General features: G+C 35.9%; 1 protein-coding gene across 2 annotated transcripts; it reads right to left on the bottom strand.

Annotated features, from left to right (window-relative positions):
- Positions 1-250: 250 nt before the first annotated feature.
- Positions 251-9,694, bottom strand: LOC108224026 (uncharacterized). 2 transcript variants are annotated; one of them, XM_017398547.2, is made up of 20 exons: positions 9,426-9,694; positions 8,900-8,986; positions 8,722-8,790; positions 8,477-8,609; positions 8,276-8,322; positions 8,084-8,170; positions 6,882-6,943; positions 6,599-6,641; positions 6,425-6,505; positions 5,549-5,668; positions 4,386-4,491; positions 4,160-4,223; positions 3,746-3,788; positions 3,061-3,330; positions 2,825-2,986; positions 2,114-2,260; positions 1,741-1,896; positions 1,453-1,539; positions 718-786; positions 251-626 (listed from the first exon to the last, which is right to left on the bottom strand). In XM_017398547.2, exons 1-20 carry the CDS (start codon positions 9,555-9,557, stop codon positions 519-521), a joined length of 2,073 nt encoding a protein of 690 aa, XP_017254036.2. In that variant the 5' UTR covers positions 9,558-9,694; the 3' UTR covers positions 251-518. The 2 variants fall into 2 exon arrangements, with proteins under 2 accessions (XP_017254036.2, XP_017254035.2); XM_017398546.2 differs by having other exon boundaries at positions 2,825-2,989; positions 9,426-9,614.
- Between the last annotated feature and the right edge of the window lie 17,120 nt (positions 9,695-26,814).

Below are 26,814 nucleotides of genomic sequence, written 5' to 3'. Positions count from 1 at the left end.
ATTTTCGTTGTCCAGACGTTAAAAAGTGTTGTACGTATTAAAAAGAATGTTATAATCCTCACCGCTAGATTTCATCCAACAGCCCAAAATCCATATGCCACATAACTCATTCACAGCAAGCAATGGCTATGGACCGCGACTAGTTTGTTTGATCGTTCTGTCTACCCTTCTCAAAAAAACATCTTGCGAAATGTTACGCACTGCAAATATAATTAGATTTCATCAAAACACTTCTCCAACAGCAACAATGTTGCAAAGCAAGTTCTCAAATGTATTAAATTTGCAGTCTATTCCCATGACAAATGTTCAGTTATGACTAGTGACAAGATTAACTATGACCTAATTTACAAAAAGTCAAAAACAAAGTTGCCAAATGCCAAGCCACGTTTGCCCAGGGACAACAATCAAAGAGTTTCAAAACTGGGGTGGAATCCCATGTACAATGTTCACTTATAATTATCAAAGTAACCAGCAGGTTGTGCATATACATCTAATGACAGCATAATATGGAAGCAAAACTACTTTTTTGTTGCGGCAGCCTTATTTTTCTTGTTGCCTCTCTTTCGTGAACTAGTTTCAGGTCCTTCCTCCTCCTCAGCTTTTTGCTCAGCTTCCAAAACAGCCAGCTATAAAATTCTCATATAAAAAGGGGTATATTAAAACACGCAAATTACATACAACTAAATTTAATGTATGAAAAGGTTAACCCAGGACTACCTCATCAAGTATGGGTTTAAGTTCCTTGTATCGAGACTCGGCAAAATCAAAACCATCTTTTCGGAGCTCCTGTTGCGGCATACAAGATTTAAATTATTTTGTTGCCGGTGTTTTGATTTAAATCAGGAGATAGTATTGTGTAGGTTGTTAAGTGCATCTAAAAGTACTTCCTTCTTTTGACAAGTGTTTGCCTACATACATTCTAGGCTGAATGATGTTAGTCTTCTTAAATGTCATTATATGCTAGACTGATTCCTAATGATCTCATCCCAAATTATCCAGAATTAGTTCCTCAATTTATTAGTATTAGATAACAACACCAAGTAGATTATGAATATGTACTACTTTCTTGATCAAGCGCTACACTATGAATATTCAGGGCTGGAAAGACATTCATTGCAAGGTTTCTGCACTTCTATTTAAAATCCCTTACAACCAAAACTCTCTGGGGAAGGTAAAAATTTATCGGTCACTGACTGGGTCGTTTTTGTGTTCATGTATTTCACACAAGAAAAACAATTTTGGGATGCTTAGTTTTATTATTATTTTATTTTATTTTGGAGGGCTTAAAGTTGTTGGTCAACGGCTAAGTCATTTTTGTGATCAGGTATTCCACACAACTAATTAGAAACACAGTGAAGAGCAACCGTTAGCTAGACTGCTAGAAAATAATGAAGCTAATATTCAAACAATTACAAAATAGAATTAATCTTATTGTTGAAAAGAACAAGAGACCTTTCCCGTGTGTGCGGTATGTTCGTAAGCTGCCATTTGCCAGTACAGGTTTGTACGTCTATAAAAGTCCTTCAAGGATTCTCCAGGCTTCACCAAAATTACAAAGCAAAAAAAATAAAAATTAGTCCACATAATTTTTATTTTAAAACGAACATGCATTTAAAGTTATGGATCCTATAGATATGCAGATGCAAACAAAATTTAATAATTTGTGTAGGCAGCCTAGAGCATGTTCAGCGGACTAGAAATATCAGATGCTCAACTTGTATATAGAAAGAAAAGAAGTACCGTTGGCGTCCTCTGTGCATCAGAAAGGCCAAGACTTGCTCTGATTTGCTCAATACGAGCTCTTTTCTCCTTCCGACGAAGCTTCTTCCCTCCTTTGATAACAGATACAGCATCTCCCACGTCAAGTGAAGTTGACCCGCCTAAGCTAGCTTTTACCTATAGAGGACGAATAAAAGTGTAATAATTTAGAAACATAATACCTTGTCTGACGAGTTGGGAAAGAGAGAAAAGATACAACAAACAAGACACAGTAACATTATAAATAGACTAAACTTGGGAACTAAAGAAAATCAAGCTGTTGGGAAAGAGGGGGAGAAGATATCAGTACGAAAAACAATCATAAGAGGACAAGGCATATAAACAAGAAAAAAACCTCGACACCATTATCATCATCGTCGTCATCCTCCATGTCGTCACTATCAGATTCACTGTTGTCCTCATCATCCTCATCCTCATCGTCATCTTCATCCTCATCTTCATCTTCATCTTCAGAGGCTTCAACCCACTCAGATTCAGATGCCTGTTAGAAGGAACTTGAGTGCATGACTAAGACTGAAGAAACGATTATACAGACAACCACAATATCCAGATGTGACCCGTATTTAGTCTAGATCTGTAGCAGTTGTGTAATCTTTTGGATAAGAAGAGAACACACTGAATTGCACATTTTTATATTTCACTCTGTAAAAATATCAAGGATTTCAAAATATGCAACAAAAAAACAGAAAGAGTATGAAGGAACATTAAAAAAAGAGTAATCAAATAAGTTAAAGGAAACATCTAATCAGTAAGTAGCTTTTTAGTTATAGCAAAAGGTATAGGTATCATAACAAAACGTGACAACATAAGGTTATATACTGGATCTGAAGTTCAATACCCTTACAAGACGCTAATGTTGCAATTTCAATCTAGGAACTATTATTATACAAACACAATGCGTCCAGAAAAAATAATTTAAACACATATCAATGAGGTTATAATGTGCGATCCAGATTTGCCTTCACATGACCTGCTCTGCCTATTGGCAGCTCAACCCTAATTTCAGAAGGTAAATAAAGTAAACACAAAAGAGGTAATAACGTACCGCTATGAGGCACTTCCACTCGTCAAGTTTACTGAGATTAAGAGCATATAAATCATCAAGTGTAATTTCACGATCCCTAACTTCCATCATACCTCCATACACGTACAGGGTATCCCTTCCGACAACCATACAAGAATTGATACGTCCACAGGGTTTCACTACCTGCTGTTTAAGTCAAATCATCACACTAAACAAAAGAATTAATGTGTGTAATAATTCTTACATCTTTGACATACCTCTTGAACTGCAGAGTTTTGCTTTGAAACTTTAGCACATAATTCATTCGCCTTCCCATCAGATGTAATAGATACAACATCACAATCCTCGAAACTCACATTTTTTTCTAGATCTATAGACATTTCACCGATGTTGCAATCAATGTCCATAGGTTCGTTGTAATTTAACTTCTCCTCTTTATCATTTGCTGCACCATTTACAGGCTTGATCAGACTAGCCTTACTGTCAAGAGAACCACCACTAAGTTTCTCGTCTGTATTCCTTTTTATCTGAAAACGAATACAAGAAACTAGGTCGTGTAAGAAAACTTACAAACTTCTGTAGTACATTGTACATTTGCGTGATAGAATTAGAAAATATTACAGCTGCAAATAATAAAATGACAAAGATCATACAGTGAAAGATCTATTCGACTTGCAGATTTACAAAGTTTCTGGAAGAGCAAATTAGTGATGGGCCTCTTTGTTGAACAATTATTTTGATAGAGCTAAAAAGACTATGTGGTGCAAACCATTCAAACCATGCAGTGCAAAAGGTGAGCAACATTGGAGGAGGGGGGTATATTTATAATAATGATGCAAAACAGCAAAAACCACTGCAACTTAAAGCTAATGTGTCCTACATCATAATGATAATGTTAACTGATTAATAAGAATAATTATGTGTGTCCACATACAAATATACCTTGTCTTTTGTAGACTTCTCCTTCCGTAGCTCCAGTGGATACCTATGTTTATAATATGAAGGATAACGTTTAGCACATAATTATTTCTTCATGGATTTGCAAGTGGAGAGATGTATCCGTATACAGAGTTGCATAAGAACACATCTATGCATATATTACACCGAGAACCTTATCGAACAATATAATACGACAGACACAATTTTGAAAAGCTAATGTAGTGTTCTGTTTCTGATGAAAATAACTGTCCTATAGGGAAATAACTAATACCAATTCGCAAGTATCACAGTGAAATAAAGTTGCAGTGTCAGCAAAGTGCAACATGTTGATATAGTAGAAGCCATGCATTGGAAGTTGCGGATAGTGAAATCATACAAAAGTTTTATCCAAAAATGAACTGGCAAGTGCCACATTACCAGCGATGGTTATCTAATTGGAAGCCATACAGCTCGTTTAGAAACAAGCTCATCATTACATCACCTGCATTACATAGAAGCCACAAACTACAAAAATTAAGTAACCTGGCCAAATAAGTACCAATTATTCGAAGAAAGAGCTAAAAGAGTTACTAATCTGATTCAGTTCTAGCCCTGTATAAACTCACTCAAATCAAGATGACATGAGAATACAGACAGAAACTACCTTCCCCTTCTACATCCACCACACCCCCAAACAACACAGCTCGCTTTTTATGGACACACATTGAGAAGCTGGCACGAGGGGCAGGAGGCATTCCGCTTTTCTTTACCTGTCACATGGATATATGTATTGATATGCTTGTCCCAGATATAGAACACTTGGGCAAATAAAAAAGTCTAAAGAATAGGACAAGTATGGAACAAGAGTATCTATTTCTGCACTATAAACAAAGTATTTTTCTAATAAATCTAAATTCAGCAGGTAAAAAATAAATAAATTAAGAAACACCAGTTATGGTGTTTTATGTAAACAATTACTACATAAAATCTATTTCCAAAGCGCTAGATACACTACTAGTAAGTAACAATTGACTGGGCATCAGGGAAATACCATGTTACTCAAATAAAGGGGGGGAAACTGTATAGAAAATAGAACTATATGACAAGCAAGATGTAAGTTTAATGTAATTTCAAGAGAGATGTGCTACATTAGAGATATGCTATCGGTTAATAATTATGATAGCTTCTATAACTAGGGTAATTTCGGAGATAACTATAAGTATTTATAGTCAGATTCCATGCAACTGGAAGCAAAAAGCTGATAATTAGGTTTAACCAGTTTGTTACTAATACATACCTATTTCTTTAATATATTACACTGCTAGATTTTTTCATCAAAATTTAATTATAATTTATTATTTGGTTTTTTATTCTACTAGTCTTTCATAATTTAATTTAAAAATCCATTTGATGCTCATTAGCTAATTCATTCGGTGTTATAATTCAACAAGCCTTTTATAATTCAATTTCTTGCACACTTATATATCAACAAATACATTCTACTTGAACTGATCAATATATTTATCTTGTGATCACAAACATCTCTTTAATGTTCGATGCATTTTTCTAGCAGGGGCACAGTAGACAATATAATTGGGGTACAAATTGCAACAGAGGCTTGATACAAACCCAAACTAGTTTCACTGAAGAAGTAGCATGATCTTTTCTGCGGGAAGAAATAATTTCATCTCTCGCAGATCAAAGGAAAGGAAACAAAAATATTACGAGTCGTCTCTAACATCATAAGCTCAAACAGGTCTCTACTTGATCTCTTTACTTTAATATAGTAACTAATTTGCCAATACACGAAAGAGAAAAGATATAAACCTTATTCCATTCCCAAGTCCTAGGGTCAAGAGACCACATGTCCGAATGAACAATTCCTTTCTCAGAAGAGCTGTTCTTGTCAGAAGAAACCTCCTTAGAATAGCCACCGTATAAGTATATCTAAATCAACAAAAAGGAATTAAAAAAAGCTTAGTATTTTCTCGCTTCAAGGTAAGAATCTGATACGAACACAAAAATCAGGAATTTCACAGAAGGGCAGAACTACCACGGGAAGTTCCGACAACATTAGAAAGTAACAAAAAAAACTATATCTGCAATACAAACTCAATAATGAAAAATCCAGAAATTAGTTATTGTATCAATTTAGTTTTTTACTGGAATACAAAAGGAAGTTAAAGACAATTTTCAAAAATCTAATAGAAATTCCATGGATTAAAGTTCTTAATATTCTGTAACTTGAAAAAATAGTGTAGTATTTTATAATTGCAAGTATAACATTGTTCACACACAAAAGGGCGATATTATGCATGAAATTTAAAGCATATAATTTAGGCAACAAAGGTTAGGACATAAGTCAAGCAATCCAATGCTTGAAAGCTTAATAATTGAAATCATAGAGTAGGCCAAATAGCACCCTATGTGACTAGGTCCGTTATAGTATGAAAAGTAAAATTTATAGACTTGCTGAATGACCAGTATCTGAGATAGTAAAGGGACTGACTACTGACATACAAACACACAAACTACTTGGCATAAAGACTAGTATATTCCATATTCAGGTGATGAATTTATATTAAAATTGCTGCCACAACTTAGTTGACACAAAACAAATATATTATACCACAATGGCATGATGTGAGGCTCAACTGCCGCAATATAATGCAAGCCTTTGGAGACACAGGCTGAATTACTAACCTCATCTTGATAAACCAGAAACTGGAATCCACTCCGAGCGCTGGGCCACATGCATCCAGGAGTAGGTTTTATCTCTTGCCACTATTTTGCAAAAAATGTATCTTGTAACAACATAAAAACTTCAAATATAACTTCACCCAAGTACAATAGAATACATAGAAGTTATTTTTCCACCTTAAATTGATCCAGGTCAAATACATGCAAATCATTGTGGTACCTGTACCATTGGCAAGTTTTAGATGACAAGGACAACAATGAACAACTTAACAGTACCAAGGCGATTCTAGAACTTCTATAAACAAAAATCTATGTAACTGGCATACAAAGACATTCCAATTTATAAAGATGTTAATATCATCAAGATAATCTTAAAATTCAAAAAACCTGGAAAAACATTAAACTAGTGCTATGATGTAATAATGGACAATATCATCAACAATAAGACCCCGGGAACAACCTCACTTCTCTAAGAGTATCATAGAAGCCTCCAAATAGGATTATCTTGTGCTTGTACAATACCTGAAAAAAAATTCAAACATGACGCATGAGGGCCACCGAGACAGAGTAGACAAATAAAACTGAGGCAGGATGTTAATCTATTTGACACTGAAGTACCGAACAATATGCGCTTACTTTATTTGTGGAAGGGTAGAGTCTGGTAACATGTGCATAATTACTGAGGATTTAAAAGTAATGTTGTAAAACTTAGCGAAAACACTAATCCTGAAGAAACAACTTATTAAATCATATTATTAGGCATAAACCAATGGATGGGGAAGCAAATTTGAACCACTCAGGATGTTAAAGATTCATCACTTTTTACATAAATATCTATTCTATAAATGGTTCGTGTAAAAAGCTTAGTCTTTTAGCCTGTGGCAAAAAAAAGGGAAAAGTGATAGCATAAGGGTAGTTTTAAATCCCAGGGAAATGAGCTATACTTGTTTATTTTATTTTAATATCTACTCCCTCCGTCCCTAAATACTTTTCCTGTTTCTCCTTTTCACGTTTGCCAACACACACTTTTGATCATTAATATCTTTAATTTTATATTAGTATTAAATATAAAAATTTCACTGTATTAAAGTACTCGTAAATACGAACCCAACAAGATCACTCATGACTATATTTAATATTATAGATTAGACGTAAATTAGTCATTTGTCTCATGTTATGAACAGTCCCGACATATCAAACGAGAAAAGCTTTTTGGGACGGAGGGAGTATCATTTTAGATTATTACTTTCGATCATATTATGTATCAAAAATTCAAAAGCCAGTTACAAGTACAGTTGGAGCTATTTAGCACTGTACATTAGGGGGTAACTACACTTTAGCCTCGTATTACATATGCAATTTGACCCCCTCGACAATTATGTTAGCTACGCCACTGCCTGTAGGGGGGGAATATATTTAAGTAACCCGCAACACTGGCATAGATTATTATGGTTCAGTTTCAGCCAATTATGCATTGCAAAATGTATAATTTAAAATTTTACAAGAATTATAAAATTCAAAGGATAAGTAGCTTCAGTGAATGAAAGTGATTCATAACAGCAATATAGGGTCTACAATCCTTACATATAACCATGTAGGAAAAGAATTCATAATCTGTGCCTGCAATGAATATTCAGGTAAACAGAGAACATAAAAACGTACCATTCGATGACCTGAGCGAGGACTAGGACATCCCTTATAATTTAGTTGTTCCCATTGATTGGTTTTCAAGTCCAACATCCAGAAGTCCTGGAAGAAACGAAGTCCAAAAGCAAAATTCCAAACATAAAAACAATGTATAAGTGCAGATCTGCAGAAAGAAAGCAATTTCTGTAATAGGTAGACAGTTTCTACCTTGTAGTGGTGGAAACGCTCTTGATTAGGAGAGGTAAATTCACCACCTATGAACCAACAAACCAGAATCCCAGATCAATCCACAGGAAAGTGCGAGAATGTTTAGTTATAGACTTGTGCATGCCCATTAGCCAAAGAGAGATAAAAACATTATTTTATACATGCATTGTAATTACATATGACTGTAAATAGCTATTTTACCATATATATAAAGATAGTTCTTCCAGGCAACAGCCTGATGAGCACTACGAGGAGGTGGGCTGTTAGGGCTAGATATTAATTTCCACTCATTCTTGTCAACATCGTAGCGATAAAGATCACCATATACATATGTCTGCAGTAACCCAATATCATGTATTCAGTTCCAAACAAGACAAATTCATCAACACTCCAACTAACCTGTGTATTGGCATATCACACTCGAAACATTTTTTATTTATTCTTACCTTGTTGCCGTTGTAAAATTCGCCACCGTATAATATCAATTCCGTCTCTTTTAAAGGATTAATACATAACTACACGTAAACACCAAAATTAGTACTGAAGCCGCAAACAAAAGACTTTATCAAACACATCAAATCAATGAAAAACAGACTCCATTTCATGCTTAAAACTACTAATTACCGAGCAATTGGATCGAGGAGACGGCGCAGGCACATTATCTTCAACATGAACTTCTTTCTTCTTCGATTCCTCTTTTTGTATATTCAACTGCTCAGGCATAACCACAAACACACAAAACACATCAAATTCAAGCAAAAACATAACGCACACATAACTGTATGTTGAAAAAGTAATAAGATGCTAGAAACTTGATACTTCATAACTGACTAAACACATAGACTACGAACTGAAATGTAATCTCCCTCTCCCTCTCTCAACTGAACCTTACTTATAAAAACACAATTTCAGTGAAGTAATCTCTCTCTCTCTCTCAACTAATTACAAAAGCACAATTCAGTGAAATATAATGGAAGGCCTCTCTCTCTCTCTCTCTTTCCCCTCTCTCCCTCTCTCTCTCTCTTCTCTCTCCCTCTCACTCACTCTCTCTTTCTCTTCTCTCTCTCTCTCCAACACAAACAGAAATTATGGTAAGATGACTGATAATAGAAAGAGATGCAAAGAGTGAAGATAGTGTGTATGAATGTACCAGTATAGCATCGATGTCATCTTCAGGAGAGAGTTTTTTGGATTCTCTCCGAGCTTTCTTCTCTTCAGCTTTCAGTGTTTTCTTTTCAGTCTTCTCTTTGCCTTTTCCAGGCTTCTTGGTTTTCTTCCCCATTTTTCACCCGCCGAAATCAACTGTTTCGCCCTGCACCGATACAAATTATTTTAGACTCTGTGAAACGTAACGTTTTATACAGAGCGTTTGCAGCAGTCCGGCTCCGGCCCAAGCAGAAACTGGGCCTTGTCGCTGGTAGCTTAATTGTTATATTCAAATTTTGTTTTATAAAATTACTATTTGGCTAATTGTGTTATCTATAAATCTACACTAAAACCAAACCAAACAAAACCAGTATATCCCGTTTAGAGCAGGGTCTCGGGAGTGTAAAATGTACGCAGACCATACCCCTACTCATTTAGAGTAAGGAGGCTGTTTCCGTGAGTGCAAGACAAAATTTTGTGTGAACTACTGACACATGGGACTCACCTCTATCGGCAATGCATCTGTTCATGAATGATCTGAACACTCAAAACCCCTGTAAGACACTAAACCGAGTCTCAACTACTCTAATACGCCGTCGCTAATCATTCTTATCTAATGTCATATCTCCCGTTAGATTTAGGGCTCCCAAGTCCAAACTCAATTGATCAGACCACATCCGACGGGGCCGACCTCGCTTTCTCTTTCCCCGAACCGATATGCGTTCAACCCTTCGAACCGGGGTTGAGTTACATTTACGCCGAACATGTCCATACCAACGTAAACACCCCTCACTTATTTTATTAGAAGTAGACTCAACTCCTAAAAGGCGTCAAAAAGTAACATTCAATAATAAATTATAATAATATAACTTATAGTCGTAGTTTAGTCGGATAGTTTTGTTCTTTTCTAATCATCAAATTCTTTGTATTATTTTAAAAATTAAATGTATAAAATATAAATAATAAAAGACAACCCGACATAAGTCTTCTTAATTCTAATACCTTCCACTCAGAAGATAAACGGAGAGTTATTGTGTAATGTAATTGATACAAGATAAAAAAAAATATTTGTTTTCGTGTAAATGAAGAAAAATATATATCAAATATTATAATTAGTTAAAAAATCAAAAATAAATAAAATACCATTAATAATATATATTAATATAAAATACTTATAAATAAATAATAAAAACAAATATTATCTGTGACACTCTCCAAATCCGGGTCATAGACTTGGGGGTCACACAACAATATAAACCTGTAAACAATAATAATATATGCATTGACCCTAACATCCACGGATCGCTCCAGGTTATAGTATGAAACAAGCCACAACTTAAGTTATATTACAATACGTCAACTCCCAATCCATATCTTACAACTTACAAACATAAAACGTAGCTTACACACAACGATACTCAAAAGCTTATAATATTAGCAACTCCTAGCAAGGCTTTCCAACACTCATCCCGATACCTTAGCTTGATGGCTAGCCTGTGGGTCCTCGCTAACAGTAGTCTCTTTCTTCACTGGAAAAGAACATAAGGCATTGCAAGAGTGAGCTTACAGCTCAGCAAGTAATATAAACAATAAACTGAAGTTCAACATTTATCAACAGAATGAATCAATGCATCAAGTTCCCTTTTAAAACAATGGTTAGAATTGGATATTCATATTTTTATTAAAAAAAAAACCAAGGTTAGGCTGCTGATCAGTCACGCACTAACCCCGAGCCAGGTACACACCAAGCTCTATCACTGGATCCAAGGCACACATTGGCCTAATGACCACGAATCTGGTCTGACCACGAATCTGGTCCACATTTATAAAACCATCCAATTCTTTAACAATGTAATGAAATCCACAATATCTCAATAAATCAGAATCAATACCATTTGAACAGAAACAATATTCCCAAAACAGAGTCACAATTGTCAAATCAGAATCATGATAATTGGTAGTGTAATAAATATCAGGATCAAAGGACAATTCAAAAGTAGGTTTAAGTAACCTCACAATATGTTTGAAGAATGTCTTGAGGTTGAAAGAAAGATCAAGTATATGGTGAAGCTAATCTGAGGTTTTGTAAAGAAAACAATGAAAGTGAAAATAGCTTGAGGTTTTAAATATGTTTAACTTGTAGGGATTTCAAGTATTAGGGTGGATATGTGTGAATATTCTTCAAAAGAGTAATATAGGTATTTGGTAAGACATTGTATAATTTGGTGAAGTAGTGTAGTATATGGCTTGTACTGTTTGGGCATTCAAGGATGGAAGGATATTGGAGCAAGTGATCTGTATTGTCAAGTCTCAAAGAAGTGGGTATAAGTTTAATCAAAATCAAAATCAAGGTTCAGCTTGTAATTCAAATGTCAAGAGGGTTGGATAAGGTTTATCAATAATCAGGATCAATAGCACAATATATCAACAGATGTATTTTCAAATCTATCCAGAATAACAACATTATATGCAGAACAGTAACTCAAGGAGTTTACAGAAGTACAAGTTGAGAATAGAGCACTTGCCTTATTCAGAAGCTTCACTTCTCTCTATAGCTTTCACTAACAGAATCACTCCAACACTACCTGCTTCCCTTTTCTAAGCCTGTCCTTCTCTGATAATCATAATATTCATCTATCAATATTCATTCTCATGTCATCCTATTTGTTTCATAATCGAAACAAGCTTCTATCTACCCTTCGTTTCACTTAAATCCGATATACGGTTCAAAAGATACTAGTAAAACAGTCATACCATGTTCATATAAGCATTTCACATATCAATCAAGTAACACATAGCACATAACACATAAGTTGATCAATAAAATAGTCTTTCAGAAAAGGTTTGGGGTTAAAATGATTTTTCTGGTATTTGTTATGAATTTTTAAACATTTCTCGGAATAAAAACGGGCAGAAGAATCAATTTAGAACTGAATAAACAAGTCCGAATACTCGAAATAAGGTTCGAAATCATTTGAAATCAATTAACGAACCTTCAACATATTTTAGAATAATTTTCTAAAGCTTGAAACTATTTTTCTGGATTTTTAAAACATTTAAAACAATTAAATCTAATTAACAAATCAATTAAAATCAATTAATAAATAATTAAAACAATTAATCAATTAATATTTAAATTAATTGACTAATTATAATAATTAATTACTAATTAAAGTTAATTAATAAATTAAATTAGATTTGTTTTTGATTAAAGAAATAATTAAAAATTATTTTTGAAAATAAATAAATGATTTTCGAAATTAAAAGAAATTAAAATAAATCAGTTTTTAAAAGTTTTCAAACCTCGGGGTTTAAAATGCAAGTTTCTGAAACTTTAGGGTTTGAAGTGTTAGAAACGAAACTGCAGTGCAGCCACTTCACCATCTTCAAAAGATGGGTGACCTGACTGTAATTACGCCGCCGGCCACCCTTAAATCGCCGGAGGCGGCGTTCCGGACCTCGAACGGTCACCAGAAACTCCAGAATTGCTCCGTAGGCTATCTTAAACTTGTACGCATCATCCAATCAGACCAACGTGCCAAGGATTGGCCGGAAAAACCGAAGAACAGTCCCGCCGCCGGCGGGACGTTTTCCAGTTTCCGGTGGTCCAATCCGGCACCTCACCTATAATTTAAACACATGTACAGCTTCCTGGGAACGAGGTGAACATGATGATGTCTACCAATTTCATTTCTACCTCCAGAATCAAAAAGCCCTAAATTTCAATTGAATTTGTTCTTCGTGCAAGAACCCTAATTTTGATTTCGAATGATTAAACTCAATTTTGAACATGTTATTGAACTCCAAATCATGCATATGATATACCAAAATGATCAGGAGAGGATTATCTACATCATGGAAGCATAAAATCACATAAAACATATCAAAATCAAAAAGCCCTAATTAAACCCTAATTAGCTCGAATTTAAAAGTTAAAATTACTTACAAACTGTGAATCTAGTGTGGTTTTTGATGCTTGATTTGGATTCTACGCTTCGATATCTTCGATTTGACTGCTTGCACGCTCGATTCTGAGTCCGATAACGTCTTCAAATCTTCGATTGAACTCCAAGAACACGAAGAACGATAGCCCGGTTTCTCTCGATTCCCGTGTATTGAAATGATAATTATGAAAAATAAACTAATAATTATCCTATTTATAATTACGAATAACTGGCCCCCATTTGGATCATACCGGATATAAAATACACTTCTTAATCATTAAGTATTAATAAAACTGATCCGTTCGGGACCGACTTTAAAGATAATTATCAAATACACACATTACGAGAAACTTATGGGGCTCCGAGCTTTGTCTGGCACGAAGTACGAAAATATAATGCTGTAGCCAAAATGATTTGGGGTTAAAAATATCCGGCGTACACGTTTATCGATAAAATAAAATAATAATAAAATATTCATAAAATCGTCCCGAATCTTTCACGTAAATCCGTACACCGGATGGGAAAAGTTAAAACACGAAAGTTGTTCAGAATATCTTGAATAATAAATCGGCGAAACTTTCCCGGAAGCCCCCCGGGGTTTAATTATCGAGTAAACGGGTTTAAAATCAATTTAATAATAATATTTTATAATATACTTAATTAAATCCTTAAATCAAATATTAAATCATATAATAATCCATAATTCATCAGGTAAGTGCCAAAATTCTCCATATTTTGATCTGATCATATAAAAATTATCAACTTACAAGTCATAACACACATAGACGATCATACAGCCAGTCACTTAACATATAATTCACAAAATATTCACACACTGACATAAATAAATACATGCCGAAATCCCGGATATTACATCCTTCCCCCCTTAAAAGGATTCTGTCCTCAGAATCTGCTAAGAAAACAAGTGAGGATATTTCTCACGCATATCACTTTCTAACTCCCAAGTTGATTCTTCAACTTTTGGGTTTCTCCATAACACTCTCACTATTTTCACCACTTTATTCCTTAACACCTTCTCTTTCCTATCAAGAATTTCTATTGGATTCTCAACATAAGACAAATCTGCCTGAAGCTCTACTGGTTCGTATTCTATCACATGCCTAGAATCTGGATGATACTTCTTAAGCATTGACACATGAAAAACGTTATGAATATGCTCCATATGTGGGGGTAACGCTAACTCGTAAGCCACTTTACCAACACGTCTCAAGATCTCGAATGGTCCGACGTATCTGGGACTTAGCTTTCCTTTCTTGCCAAATCGGGATAGTCCTTTCCATGGCGAAATCTTCAGTAATACTGGTTCCCCTTCTTCGAACTCCATATCTTTCCTAGCCTGATCCGCGTACTTTCTCTGACGATTCTGTGCTGCAATCAGTCTTCCTTGAATGGTTTCAATAACTTCTTTCGTCTGTTGAACTAGCTCTGGCCCAAGTAGTTTGCGTTCTCCTACTTCATCCCAACACACGGGTGAGCGACATTTACGTCCATAAAGAGCTTCATAAGGAGGCATTCCAATGCTCGCATGATAACTGTTGTTGTATGAGAATTCCACTAACGGTAGATGTTCATCCCAATTGCCTTTGAAGTCAATAGCACAGACACGTAGCATATCCTCGATTGTTTGAATAGTCCTTTCACTCTGACCATCCGTTTGTGGGTGATAAGCAGTGCTCATATTCAATTTGGTACCCAAGCATTCCTGAAAGCTCTTCCAGAATCTCGAGTTGAATCGTGGATCTCGATCGGATACAATGGAGACTGGAACTCCGTGACGAACGACGATCTCCTTCAAATACATATGGACTAACTTGTCTAATGAGAATCTTTCGTTAATGGGAAGGAAATGAGCTGACTTGGTGAGTCTATCTACAATAACCCATATGGCATCGTGATTTGCCCTCGTTCTAGGTAATCCAACTATAAAATCCATCGCGATATGCTCCCATTTCCATTCTGGAATTTTTAGGGGTTGTAACAATCCACTCGGTCGCTGGTGTTCTGCCTTCACTCTTTGACACGTATAACATTTATTTACCCACTCTGCAATCTCTCTCTTCATATCTGGCCACCAATAATTCTCCTTCAAATCTCTATACATCTTAGTGCTCCCGGGGTGGATTGAATAAGCGGAACTATGTGCTTCACTTAAAACTTCATCCTTCAACTCCTGTACTGGTGGAATCCATATCCTAGAAGAAAATCTTAAAATACCTTGATCATCCTTCTGGGTACAAAGTTCTTCCCCAACCAAATTATTAACATCCTGTTCCATTACGGTCTCTTGACATTTCCTTATCTTTTCTAGTAACTCTGGTTGAAAAATCATTGTATATACTCCAGCTTCTGAGGGTTGCCTCATTCTAACTTCTATTTCCAGCTTTTCGAATTCTCTATATATTTCCTTGGGTAACGTCAACACATTCAATCTTTCTTTTCTACTCAAAGCATCTGCCACTACATTTGCCTTTCCAGGGTGATAATTAATGGTACAATCATAATCCTTTATCAATTCTAACCACCTTCTCTGCCTCATATTAAGCTCCTTCTGTGTAAAGATATACTTCAGACTCTTGTGATCGGTGTAGATTTCACACTTTTCTCCATATAAGTAATGTCTCCAAATCTTCAATGCAAATACTATGGCTGCTAGTTCTAAATCATGTGTGGGATACTTCTGCTCATGGGGTTTGAGTTGTCTGGATGCATAAGCAATGACTTTGTCATGTTGCATCAACACACAACCCAATCCCTTATGAGAAGCATCACTATAAATTACAAAATTCCCTTGCTCATCTGGAAGTGATAACACTGGGGCTGATACTAACCTTTTCTTTAATTCTTGGAAACTTTCTTCACACTTTTCAGTCCACACGAACTTTTCTTCTTTCCGGGTAAGCCTCGTCATTGGTACAGCAATCCTTGAGAAATCTTGAACAAATCTTCTATAATAACCTGCTAAACCCAAGAAACTTCTAACTTCTGTTGGTGTCCTGGGCCTTTCCCAATTCATAATTGCTTCAATCTTGGAGGGATCTACTTTAATTCCTTCTTTACTGACTATATGACCTAGAAATTGAACCTCTTGTAACCAGAATTCACACTTTGAAAACTTAGCATACAGCTTCTCTCTTCTCAATACCTCTAAAGCCATCCTTAAGTGGGTTGCATGTTCCTCAGTGGTTTTGGAATAAATCAAGATATCGTCTATGAATACAATCACAAATTTATCCAAATATGATTTAAAGACTCTGTTCATTAAGTCCATAAAAGCTGCGGGGGCGTTGGTTAATCCAAAGGCCATTACTAAGAACTCATAGTGACCATATCGGGTTCTAAAAGCTGTTTTAGGTATATCTTCTTGTTTAATCTTTAGCTGATGGTATCCCGACCTTAAATCAATCTTCGAAAAACATCTCGCTCCCTTCAATTGATCAAACAAATCATCTATACGAGGTAATGGGTATCTATTTTTAATGGTTAACTTATTAAGTTCCCGGTAATCAATACATAACCTCATACTACCATCCTTCTTCTTCACAAACAACACTGGTGCTCCCCACGGGGATACACTGGGTCTAATCACTCCCTTCTCTAACAAATCTTGTAACTGGGTTGCCAATTCTTTCATTTCTACTGGTGCCATTCTATATGGGGCTTTAGATATCGGTTCGGTTCCAAGTGCTAAATCTATTGCAAATTCAATTTCTCTATCTGGAGGTAATCCGGGTAACTCATCTGGAAATACATCTGGGAACTCGTTTACTACTGGAATATCTTCAAGTTTCACAAGTTCTCGACTCTGATCAGTTACATATGCTATATAAGCTTCACAACCTTGTCGCAACAATCTCTTCGTTTGAATCATAGTCAAAAACTTCTTTACCTGTTTCTGCCCTCGAAATACTATCGTCTTCTCATTCGGTGCCCTTAACATTACCTTCTTATTACGACAATCTATTTGAGCGTTATGCCTCGATAACCAATCCATTCCTAAAATAACATCAAACTCTCCCAACTTGAAAGGTATCAAGTCGACGCAAAATTTATTTCCTAAGATCTCAACTTCACAATTCCTATAAACTTGACTAACAGGGACACGTTCCTGATTAGCCAACTCTATATTCATAACCTCATTAAGCAATTCTACAGGACAATTTAACTTCGGCACAAAATCCTCAGAAATAAACGATCTAGTAGCTCCAGAATCAATCAAAACCTTAGCACATAAAGAATTCACAGTAAGCGTACCTGCCACCACATCTGCATCCTGAACTGCATCCCTCATTGTCATGTTGTAGGTTCTGGCTTTGGGAACTTCTGGGACTACTAGAGTGGATCCCATAATTCTAAGTGTAGGGTTACCTGGAGCTGGTACTTTGCAATCCTTCACCATGTGTCCTGGTTTTCCACATCTAAAACATGTTATCCCCGCTGCTGGTGTCCTATTGGGTTGGTTCCTTGCTGGTTGATCTCGAACCATCGGGGTCTTTGCTGGTGGGTTCTGACATTCCCTAGAATAGTGTCCCTTCTGATTACACTTATAGCATACCACATTCAATCTATTACAGATTCCCCCGTGTCTCTTTCCACATATCTGGCACTCCGGCAGTGGAGGCCTTGGTTGATTTCCAATAGCTGGACGGTTACCTTGTCCACTACCCCCTACATCTGGCTTCTTAAAAGTGGGATTTCTTCCCTGCTGGAATTTTCCTTTCTTCGGGTTAAAATTCTGAAACCTTCCCTGCTGAAACTGTCCCTCATGATGCTCCGGCTTACGCTTCTTCCCCTCTTTCTCTTTCTGAGACATTTCACTTTCCGTTTCCGCTATCATTGCCTTCTGAACTACAGCTGCATAAGTATCTAATTCCAATATGGCTAGCTTTCCCCTGATCCATGCCTTTAAACCCTGTTGGAATCTCTTAGCTCTCTTCCTATCAGTATCTACATAGGTTGGAACAAACCTAGCCAACTCAGCAAACTTTTTCTCATACTCAGCCACTGACATATCCCCTTGCTTCAATTCCAAAAACTGTAACTCCATTCGATCCTGGAGAAATTGAGGAAAGTATTTCTCCAAAAACAACTCCTTAAACCTATCCCAAGTAACATCCTCTGTCCCTTCCATTGCTCTCACAGACTCCCACCAATAGGTGGCCTCCTCCTTTAGATAATAACTAGCAAACTCAGTCTTCTGCTCATCTCTCACTTTAACTAACATAAATGCCTTTTCAATTTCCTTCAACCATATCCTAGCCTCAATAGGGTCCGCTGAACCCTTAAACTCTGGAGGATTAACAGACTGAAAGTTTTTGAAAGTAACCTGGGGATTAGCCTGCCTTTCCTGCTGCTGAGTCAGGTTGGCAGTCTGTTGGGCCAAGATCTGAAGAATCTGGGCCATTGTAGGTTCTGGATTGTTATTATCATTGTTACCACCACGGTTGTTTGCACGGTTTTGTCTTCTGGGAGGCATAGCTCTGTAAAGAAACAAGCAATTTATTTAATCTCTAAAATCTTTAACAATCGTTTTTAGAAAACAGAATATTCTTTTTGAAAACATTTTTAATCATTTAATTAAATAAATCACATGCTTCTTTACAGAACAGAATGATGATGAAAGAAACAAGGTTTATATCAGGTACAGTTGGCAAGATAAATAAAACAGGTGCAATATGTAAGGTAAGTAAAACAGGTGCAATACGATAAAAGACAATATGAAAAGGAAAGTTCTGATATATATAAAGAGCTGGGGGTACATCAGCGCAAGCGCTTGTCAAAAGTAAAGCAGAACATCCAACCTACACACTAGTCAGCACCGCTAGTCTATACAGGGTCAAAACTGGCTGACGATATACTACACACTACACACTACACACTAATGTACATGGTACCACCACTCTGTAACTACCACTGTCTAACTCCAAGGAAAAGTAGGACCTCCAAGCTTGTCCAGCTCCTGCATCATCCATATAGCCCACTTCACTAGATCACCGTAGGTACTCTGATCTTCAGCTGCGGCACTAAGCTTTGCCCTTGCGATCTCCCTGACGGTCACAATCTCCTGTCTCAGCTCTCGCTCAGCTCTACCAGGATCCATCATCTGGATAACACGCTCTAACTCCCTAATCTGCCCAAAAAGATACTGGCGCTCCATCACCATCGCCTCATACTCATGGTAAGGAACAGGGTGCTGTGCGGTACGAAAGGAGGTATGAACAGAAGAACCTCGGGTGGAACTGGGAGTACTGGGTGGGGGTCCAGGTATGAAAGGCCTAGCACGAGAGGTCGAGGCTATGTCTCTGGGAGGAACTACTGCTGCTGCAGCCAACACTTCCTCCAAAGTGGGTGGAACAGGAGGGCGAGGCTCTGGTATCTGAGGGGGTGGGGGTCCACTAACAGTGGTGTCTGAATGCTGGGGATATGGGGGAATGATAGGATCTGACATCGTGAATACCTGAAAGTCATGAGATAACGCATACATAAGAATCTCCGATAATAAGAATACCTGCTAGTCACCATTACTCGCCTCTCAACGTTCTATCTACCTATCACTCGCTTCTAATCTTAATCCCTCTACCCAAACCCGACAATCTAGGCTTGTTTCATTGACTCATAACCTGTAGCTCTGATACCAACCTGTGACACTCTCCAAATCCGGGTCATAGACTTGGGGGTCACACAACAATATAAACCTGTAAACAATAATAATATATGCATTGACCCTAACATCCACGGATCGCTCCAGGTTATAGTATGAAACAAGCCACAACTTAAGTTATATTACAATACGTCAACTCCCAATCCATATCTTACAACTTACAAACATAAAACGTAGCTTACACACAACGATACTCAAAAGCTTATAATATTAGCAACTCCTAGCAAGGCTTTCCAACACTCATCCCGATACCTTAGCTTGATGGCTAGCCTGTGGGTCCTCGCTAACAGTAGTCTCTTTCTTCACTGGAAAAGAACATAAGGCATTGCAAGAGTGAGCTTACAGCTCAGCAAGTAATATAAACAATAAACTGAAGTTCAACATTTATCAACAGAATGAATCAATGCATCAAGTTCCCTTTTAAAACAATGGTTAGAATTGGATATTCATATTTTTATTAAAAAAAAAACCAAGGTTAGGCTGCTGATCAGTCACGCACTAACCCCGAGCCAGGTACACACCAAGCTCTATCACTGGATCCAAGGCACACATTGGCCTAATGACCACGAATCTGGTCTGACCACGAATCTGGTCCACATTTATAAAACCATCCAATTCTTTAACAATGTAATGAAATCCACAATATCTCAATAAATCAGAATCAATACCATTTGAACAGAAACAATATTCCCAAAACAGAGTCACAATTGTCAAATCAGAATCATGATAATTGGTAGTGTAATAAATATCAGGATCAAAGGACAATTCAAAAGTAGGTTTAAGTAACCTCACAATATGTTTGAAGAATGTCTTGAGGTTGAAAGAAAGATCAAGTATATGGTGAAGCTAATCTGAGGTTTTGTAAAGAAAACAATGAAAGTGAAAATAGCTTGAGGTTTTAAATATGTTTAACTTGTAGGGATTTCAAGTATTAGGGTGGATATGTGTGAATATTCTTCAAAAGAGTAATATAGGTATTTGGTAAGACATTGTATAATTTGGTGAAGTAGTGTAGTATATGGCTTGTACTGTTTGGGCATTCAAGGATGGAAGGATATTGGAGCAAGTGATCTGTATTGTCAAGTCTCAAAGAAGTGGGTATAAGTTTAATCAAAATCAAAATCAAGGTTCAGCTTGTAATTCAAATGTCAAGAGGGTTGGATAAGGTTTATCAATAATCAGGATCAATAGCACAATATATCAACAGATGTATTTTCAAATCTATCCAGAATAACAACATTATATGCAGAACAGTAACTCAAGGAGTTTACAGAAGTACAAGTTGAGAATAGAGCACTTGCCTTATTCAGAAGCTTCACTTCTCTCTATAGCTTTCACTAACAGAATCACTCCAACACTACCTGCTTCCCTTTTCTAAGCCTGTCCTTCTCTGATAATCATAATATTCATCTATCAATATTCATTCTCATGTCATCCTATTTGTTTCATAATCGAAACAAGCTTCTATCTACCCTTCGTTTCACTTAAATCCGATATACGGTTCAAAAGATACTAGTAAAACAGTCATACCATGTTCATATAAGCATTTCACATATCAATCAAGTAACACATAGCACATAACACATAAGTTGATCAATAAAATAGTCTTTCAGAAAAGGTTTGGGGTTAAAATGATTTTTCTGGTATTTGTTATGAATTTTTAAACATTTCTCGGAATAAAAACGGGCAGAAGAATCAATTTAGAACTGAATAAACAAGTCCGAATACTCGAAATAAGGTTCGAAATCATTTGAAATCAATTAACGAACCTTCAACATATTTTAGAATAATTTTCTAAAGCTTGAAACTATTTTTCTGGATTTTTAAAACATTTAAAACAATTAAATCTAATTAACAAATCAATTAAAATCAATTAATAAATAATTAAAACAATTAATCAATTAATATTTAAATTAATTGACTAATTATAATAATTAATTACTAATTAAAGTTAATTAATAAATTAAATTAGATTTGTTTTTGATTAAAGAAATAATTAAAAATTATTTTTGAAAATAAATAAATGATTTTCGAAATTAAAAGAAATTAAAATAAATCAGTTTTTAAAAGTTTTCAAACCTCAGGGTTTAAAATGCAAGTTTCTGAAACTTTAGGGTTTGAAGTGTTAGAAACGAAACTGCAGTGCAGCCACTTCACCATCTTCAAAAGATGGGTGACCTGACTGTAATTACGCCGCCGGCCACCCTTAAATCGCCGGAGGCGGCGTTCCGGACCTCGAACGGTCACCAGAAACTCCAGAATTGCTCCGTAGGCTATCTTAAACTTGTACGCATCATCCAATCAGACCAACGTGCCAAGGATTGGCCGGAAAAACCGAAGAACAGTCCCGCCGCCGGCGGGACGTTTTCCAGTTTCCGGTGGTCCAATCCGGCACCTCACCTATAATTTAAACACATGTACAGCTTCCTGGGAACGAGGTGAACATGATGATGTCTACCAATTTCATTTCTACCTCCAGAATCAAAAAGCCCTAAATTTCAATTGAATTTGTTCTTCGTGCAAGAACCCTAATTTTGATTTCGAATGATTAAACTCAATTTTGAACATGTTATTGAACTCCAAATCATGCATATGATATACCAAAATGATCAGGAGAGGATTATCTACATCATGGAAGCATAAAATCACATAAAACATATCAAAATCAAAAAGCCCTAATTAAACCCTAATTAGCTCGAATTTAAAAGTTAAAATTACTTACAAACTGTGAATCTAGTGTGGTTTTTGATGCTTGATTTGGATTCTACGCTTCGATATCTTCGATTTGACTGCTTGCACGCTCGATTCTGAGTCCGATAACGTCTTCAAATCTTCGATTGAACTCCAAGAACACGAAGAACGATAACCCGGTTTCTCTCGATTCCCGTGTATTGAAATGATAATTATGAAAAATAAACTAATAATTATCCTATTTATAATTACGAATAACTGGCCCCCATTTGGATCATACCGGATATAAAATACACTTCTTAATCATTAAGTATTAATAAAACTGATCCGTTCGGGACCGATTTTAAAGATAATTATCAAATACACACATTACGAGAAACTTATGGGGCTCCGAGCTTTGTCTGGCACGAAGTACGAAAATATAATGCTGTAGCCAAAATGATTTGGGGTTAAAAATATCCGGCGTACACGTTTATCGATAAAATAAAATAATAATAAAATATTCATAAAATCGTCCCGAATCTTTCACGTAAATCCGTACACCGGATGGGAAAAGTTAAAACACGAAAGTTGTTCAGAATATCTTGAATAATAAATCGGCGAAACTTTCCCGGAAGCCCCCCGGGGTTTAATTATCGAGTAAACGGGTTTAAAATCAATTTAATAATAATATTTTATAATATACTTAATTAAATCCTTAAATCAAATATTAAATCATATAATAATCCATAATTCATCAGGTAAGTGCCAAAATTCTCCATATTTTGATCTGATCATATAAAAATTATCAACTTACAAGTCATAACACACATAGACGATCATACAGCCAGTCACTTAACATATAATTCACAAAATATTCACACACTGACATAAATAAATACATGCCGAAATCCCGGATATTACATTATCAATTAATAAAAACAATTATTTCCTAAGTACATAGTCCTCGTAGATGATAGCATCGACATGTTTGGCATTACTCTGCAACAGTGGTCAGACATTTATTTAAAACATACCTTTTCTTTTACATCAAAATGGAGTCTTTTTAATTGAGAGTTGGTTCGATTGATGATTAATTTAAAGGGTCCAAATCCCTAGTATATGATTGATGGGGAATCTATACTCCACACACAATTTTGCACGTTAGATCTGAACAAAAATGACCATAATTTTTAAAAAATTACTATATGAGTGCTTAAAAACGTTATACATCCGTCGTCCAGCGCTTAAAAAGCGCTTTAAGTCTGCTGTCCAACGGTTTTTAAGCGCTGGACGGGTAGATTTTTTTTGACGTCTAGAGCTGGAAGTACGGAGAGATCATTTTTAATCGCCCATAACACAACAACTATGTCATTGTTGCATTAGTTCATTTTAAACACAAAAGAACAAGTTGAGAGCTAAATATTTTATCAATTGTGAAGGTTGATCTTTGTATTAAAGGAGCACACTTAAGTTTGTTGTAATTTCTAACTCTAATCGAGTTAACTCTAATCTAGTTGATTACTTAATTTTTGGTGTTATTATTATGACGGATTCTTTGTTTGAAGATTCTATTCCTAGAAAAAGAGTTAAGATAGTTGATATTAATGATTCCGTAAATATAGATGATGTTGTTAAAGTTGATAGTGTCGTAAATAGGGTGTTTATTGAATTGAACTGGCGACAGGGTGGCGCCTAAGCGACGGGGGTTCAATTCTATTTTCTTTGAACCATCTTTGTACCACATCGAGAACATAATGGTATATTCTTATGAATATAAGAAGTGATCTAATTATTCAACAAAATATGTAAGCCAAGCGCTCACCCTGTCGCTTAGGTGCAAGCGCCACCCCTGTCGCCGTGGTGCAAGCGCCATCCTGTCGCCAATTCAAAACTTATTTCCTTACAACCATCTTTGTACCACATCGAGAACTTGATAATATATTCTCAGGAATATAAGGAACATCTTTGTACCACATCGAGAACTTGATAATATATTCTCAGGAATATAAGGAAGAGCTTAGCTATTAAGTTAAAAATATGTTAGCTGAGGCAGGCATTGCACTGTCGCCAGCCCTAGGCGCCGCGCTGCCCTGTCGCCAACCCCTTGGCGTCACCCCTGTCGCCCACCAAAATGTTATTTTCTTAAACCAATTTCTTCGTACCGCATCGAGAAGGAGTAAAAGGAGGGTCACTCCTTTCCCTATATATACACAGCACATCTTAGCTTACTAAAATTAGGAAGCGCCACTGCTAAATTTGGTACGTCTACTTATTTATTCATAATTAATGATTTATTTTTATAGTTTTGTTAGCTCAGTTATTAGGTTAGCTGTGATTATAGAATTAATATAGGTGTGACTTATAATTAATAAATGTGTGAACATTCTAGGGAATGAAGTTTTAGGACTCGAGAACATTGTGCACTGTAAGTATATACTGTACCCTTCACTGTGATATTTTATAATGTTTTGGCGAACATTTGGTTGATGATTTTCTGATGAGAAATGAGTATTCTTACATTTGTTTTGTGTGTGATGCTTCCTTTGTGAAGTAGTGTGATACTTCCTTCGGGAAGGAAAGCTAAACTAATTGTTTAGCTGGCCGGGATCCCCAATAGTAGAACGTGTGAACTTTTGAACGTGTCTGAATACTCATACTCATCTTGGTGTATGTGAAACTGTTTTGATGACTCTGATGAAATATTGATTTGGTTCACCAAATTTTGTGAATAAAACTCAGTTGAAATGTACGCATATGCTTACTGAGCTTTATAAGCTCATCCCTTTTTATGTACAAACTTTACAGGGACGAATTTCGGAGAAGGATATTAAGGCTAATGCTAGGTGAAGAGTGTGAGCTGTTAAGTATCCAATAGTCAAGAGAGATATTCAGGGAAATGTTCAAGGTTAGTCTTAGATGGAATTGTGTAATTGAGATTCAGTTGTAAATATATTTGTAGTAGATTAACAGTGATTCTTCTTATCGAAGTTGATCCGATAATGGTAGTAGTTGATTCTAATTTCAATATTGTAACTTGGATGCGATCCTGTTGTTTTAGGGAGTTAAAATGTTCTCTTTTAAATCTTTTATTAATGCTTTCAGGTTTTAAATTATTTGGTTTCAGAAATACAGTTTTTCAAAAGTGTTTTAAAAGATTTTGTGTGGTGACGTCAGGATCCAGGCCCCCGGATTCCTGGGGCGTCACAGGCTCAACCCAAACTACATTAAAACCCTGTCAGAAAGCTGAAACTCACAAATGTCGAAGCAATAAAAGGAAGCCTGAACTGCCTGGCATACTGTGCCTCAATCTGATCCCAGTCCAAATGTAAAAATCATGAGATCGTCTTAATCAAAACGTGCATAAGGAGTCCCTGACCCGACTCCATCAAACTCACCCTTTTAATGTGGCAAATTGTGGTGTGGACCATCAAACTCTTCCCGAGCACGTCTTCACCTTCATCTCTTCTTTCCCCTTAGTTTCCTTATCCTCGACTAAAACAGTCTTCGTCTTCGGATATGCCAAATAAAATGCAACCGGTATCTCTCCTTTTGAGGATGAGTAAGCAAGCCAATATCAAACCGCTCATTACTCCAAATCTGACGTAGAAGCATACATCCAGCAATGTCTATGATCTCCATCTTCACAGCTGTCCCTAAAGCCCTATACAGATATGCCAAAACACCAAAACCCAGGAGTATGTATAAATTTGTGAAATATCACGAAGCAGACGAACTTTTTTCATAATTCTTCTTAACTTACAAATTCTTTATCTCTCTTTACAAAAAAATAAAATAAATTCTTTATCTCTAGACATCAAAATTTATTAAAGAAATATCCAAGTCGATATAAAATACAATTAAATATAAAAATAATATAATATAATATACATACACATATATATATAAATATATTCAATTAAATATATAATGATTAATATATAATATGAATTCTACAAAAATATTAGAGGGTAAAGATTAAAAAAATTAAATTTTATTTTTACGATTCATCTAAAATTAAACAAAATATAGACAACTAAGAAATATACTATGATGATAATCTTAATAATAAATCTCAATAAAAGAGTAGCGCCCGAATT

This window comes from Daucus carota, chromosome 5, assembly GCF_001625215.2.
Source record: "Daucus carota subsp. sativus chromosome 5, DH1 v3.0, whole genome shotgun sequence".
Lineage (NCBI taxonomy): Eukaryota > Viridiplantae > Streptophyta > Magnoliopsida > Apiales > Apiaceae > Daucus > Daucus carota.
Note: the sequence above shows the minus strand (reverse complement) of the source record. Positions and strands in the feature narration are given on the sequence as shown.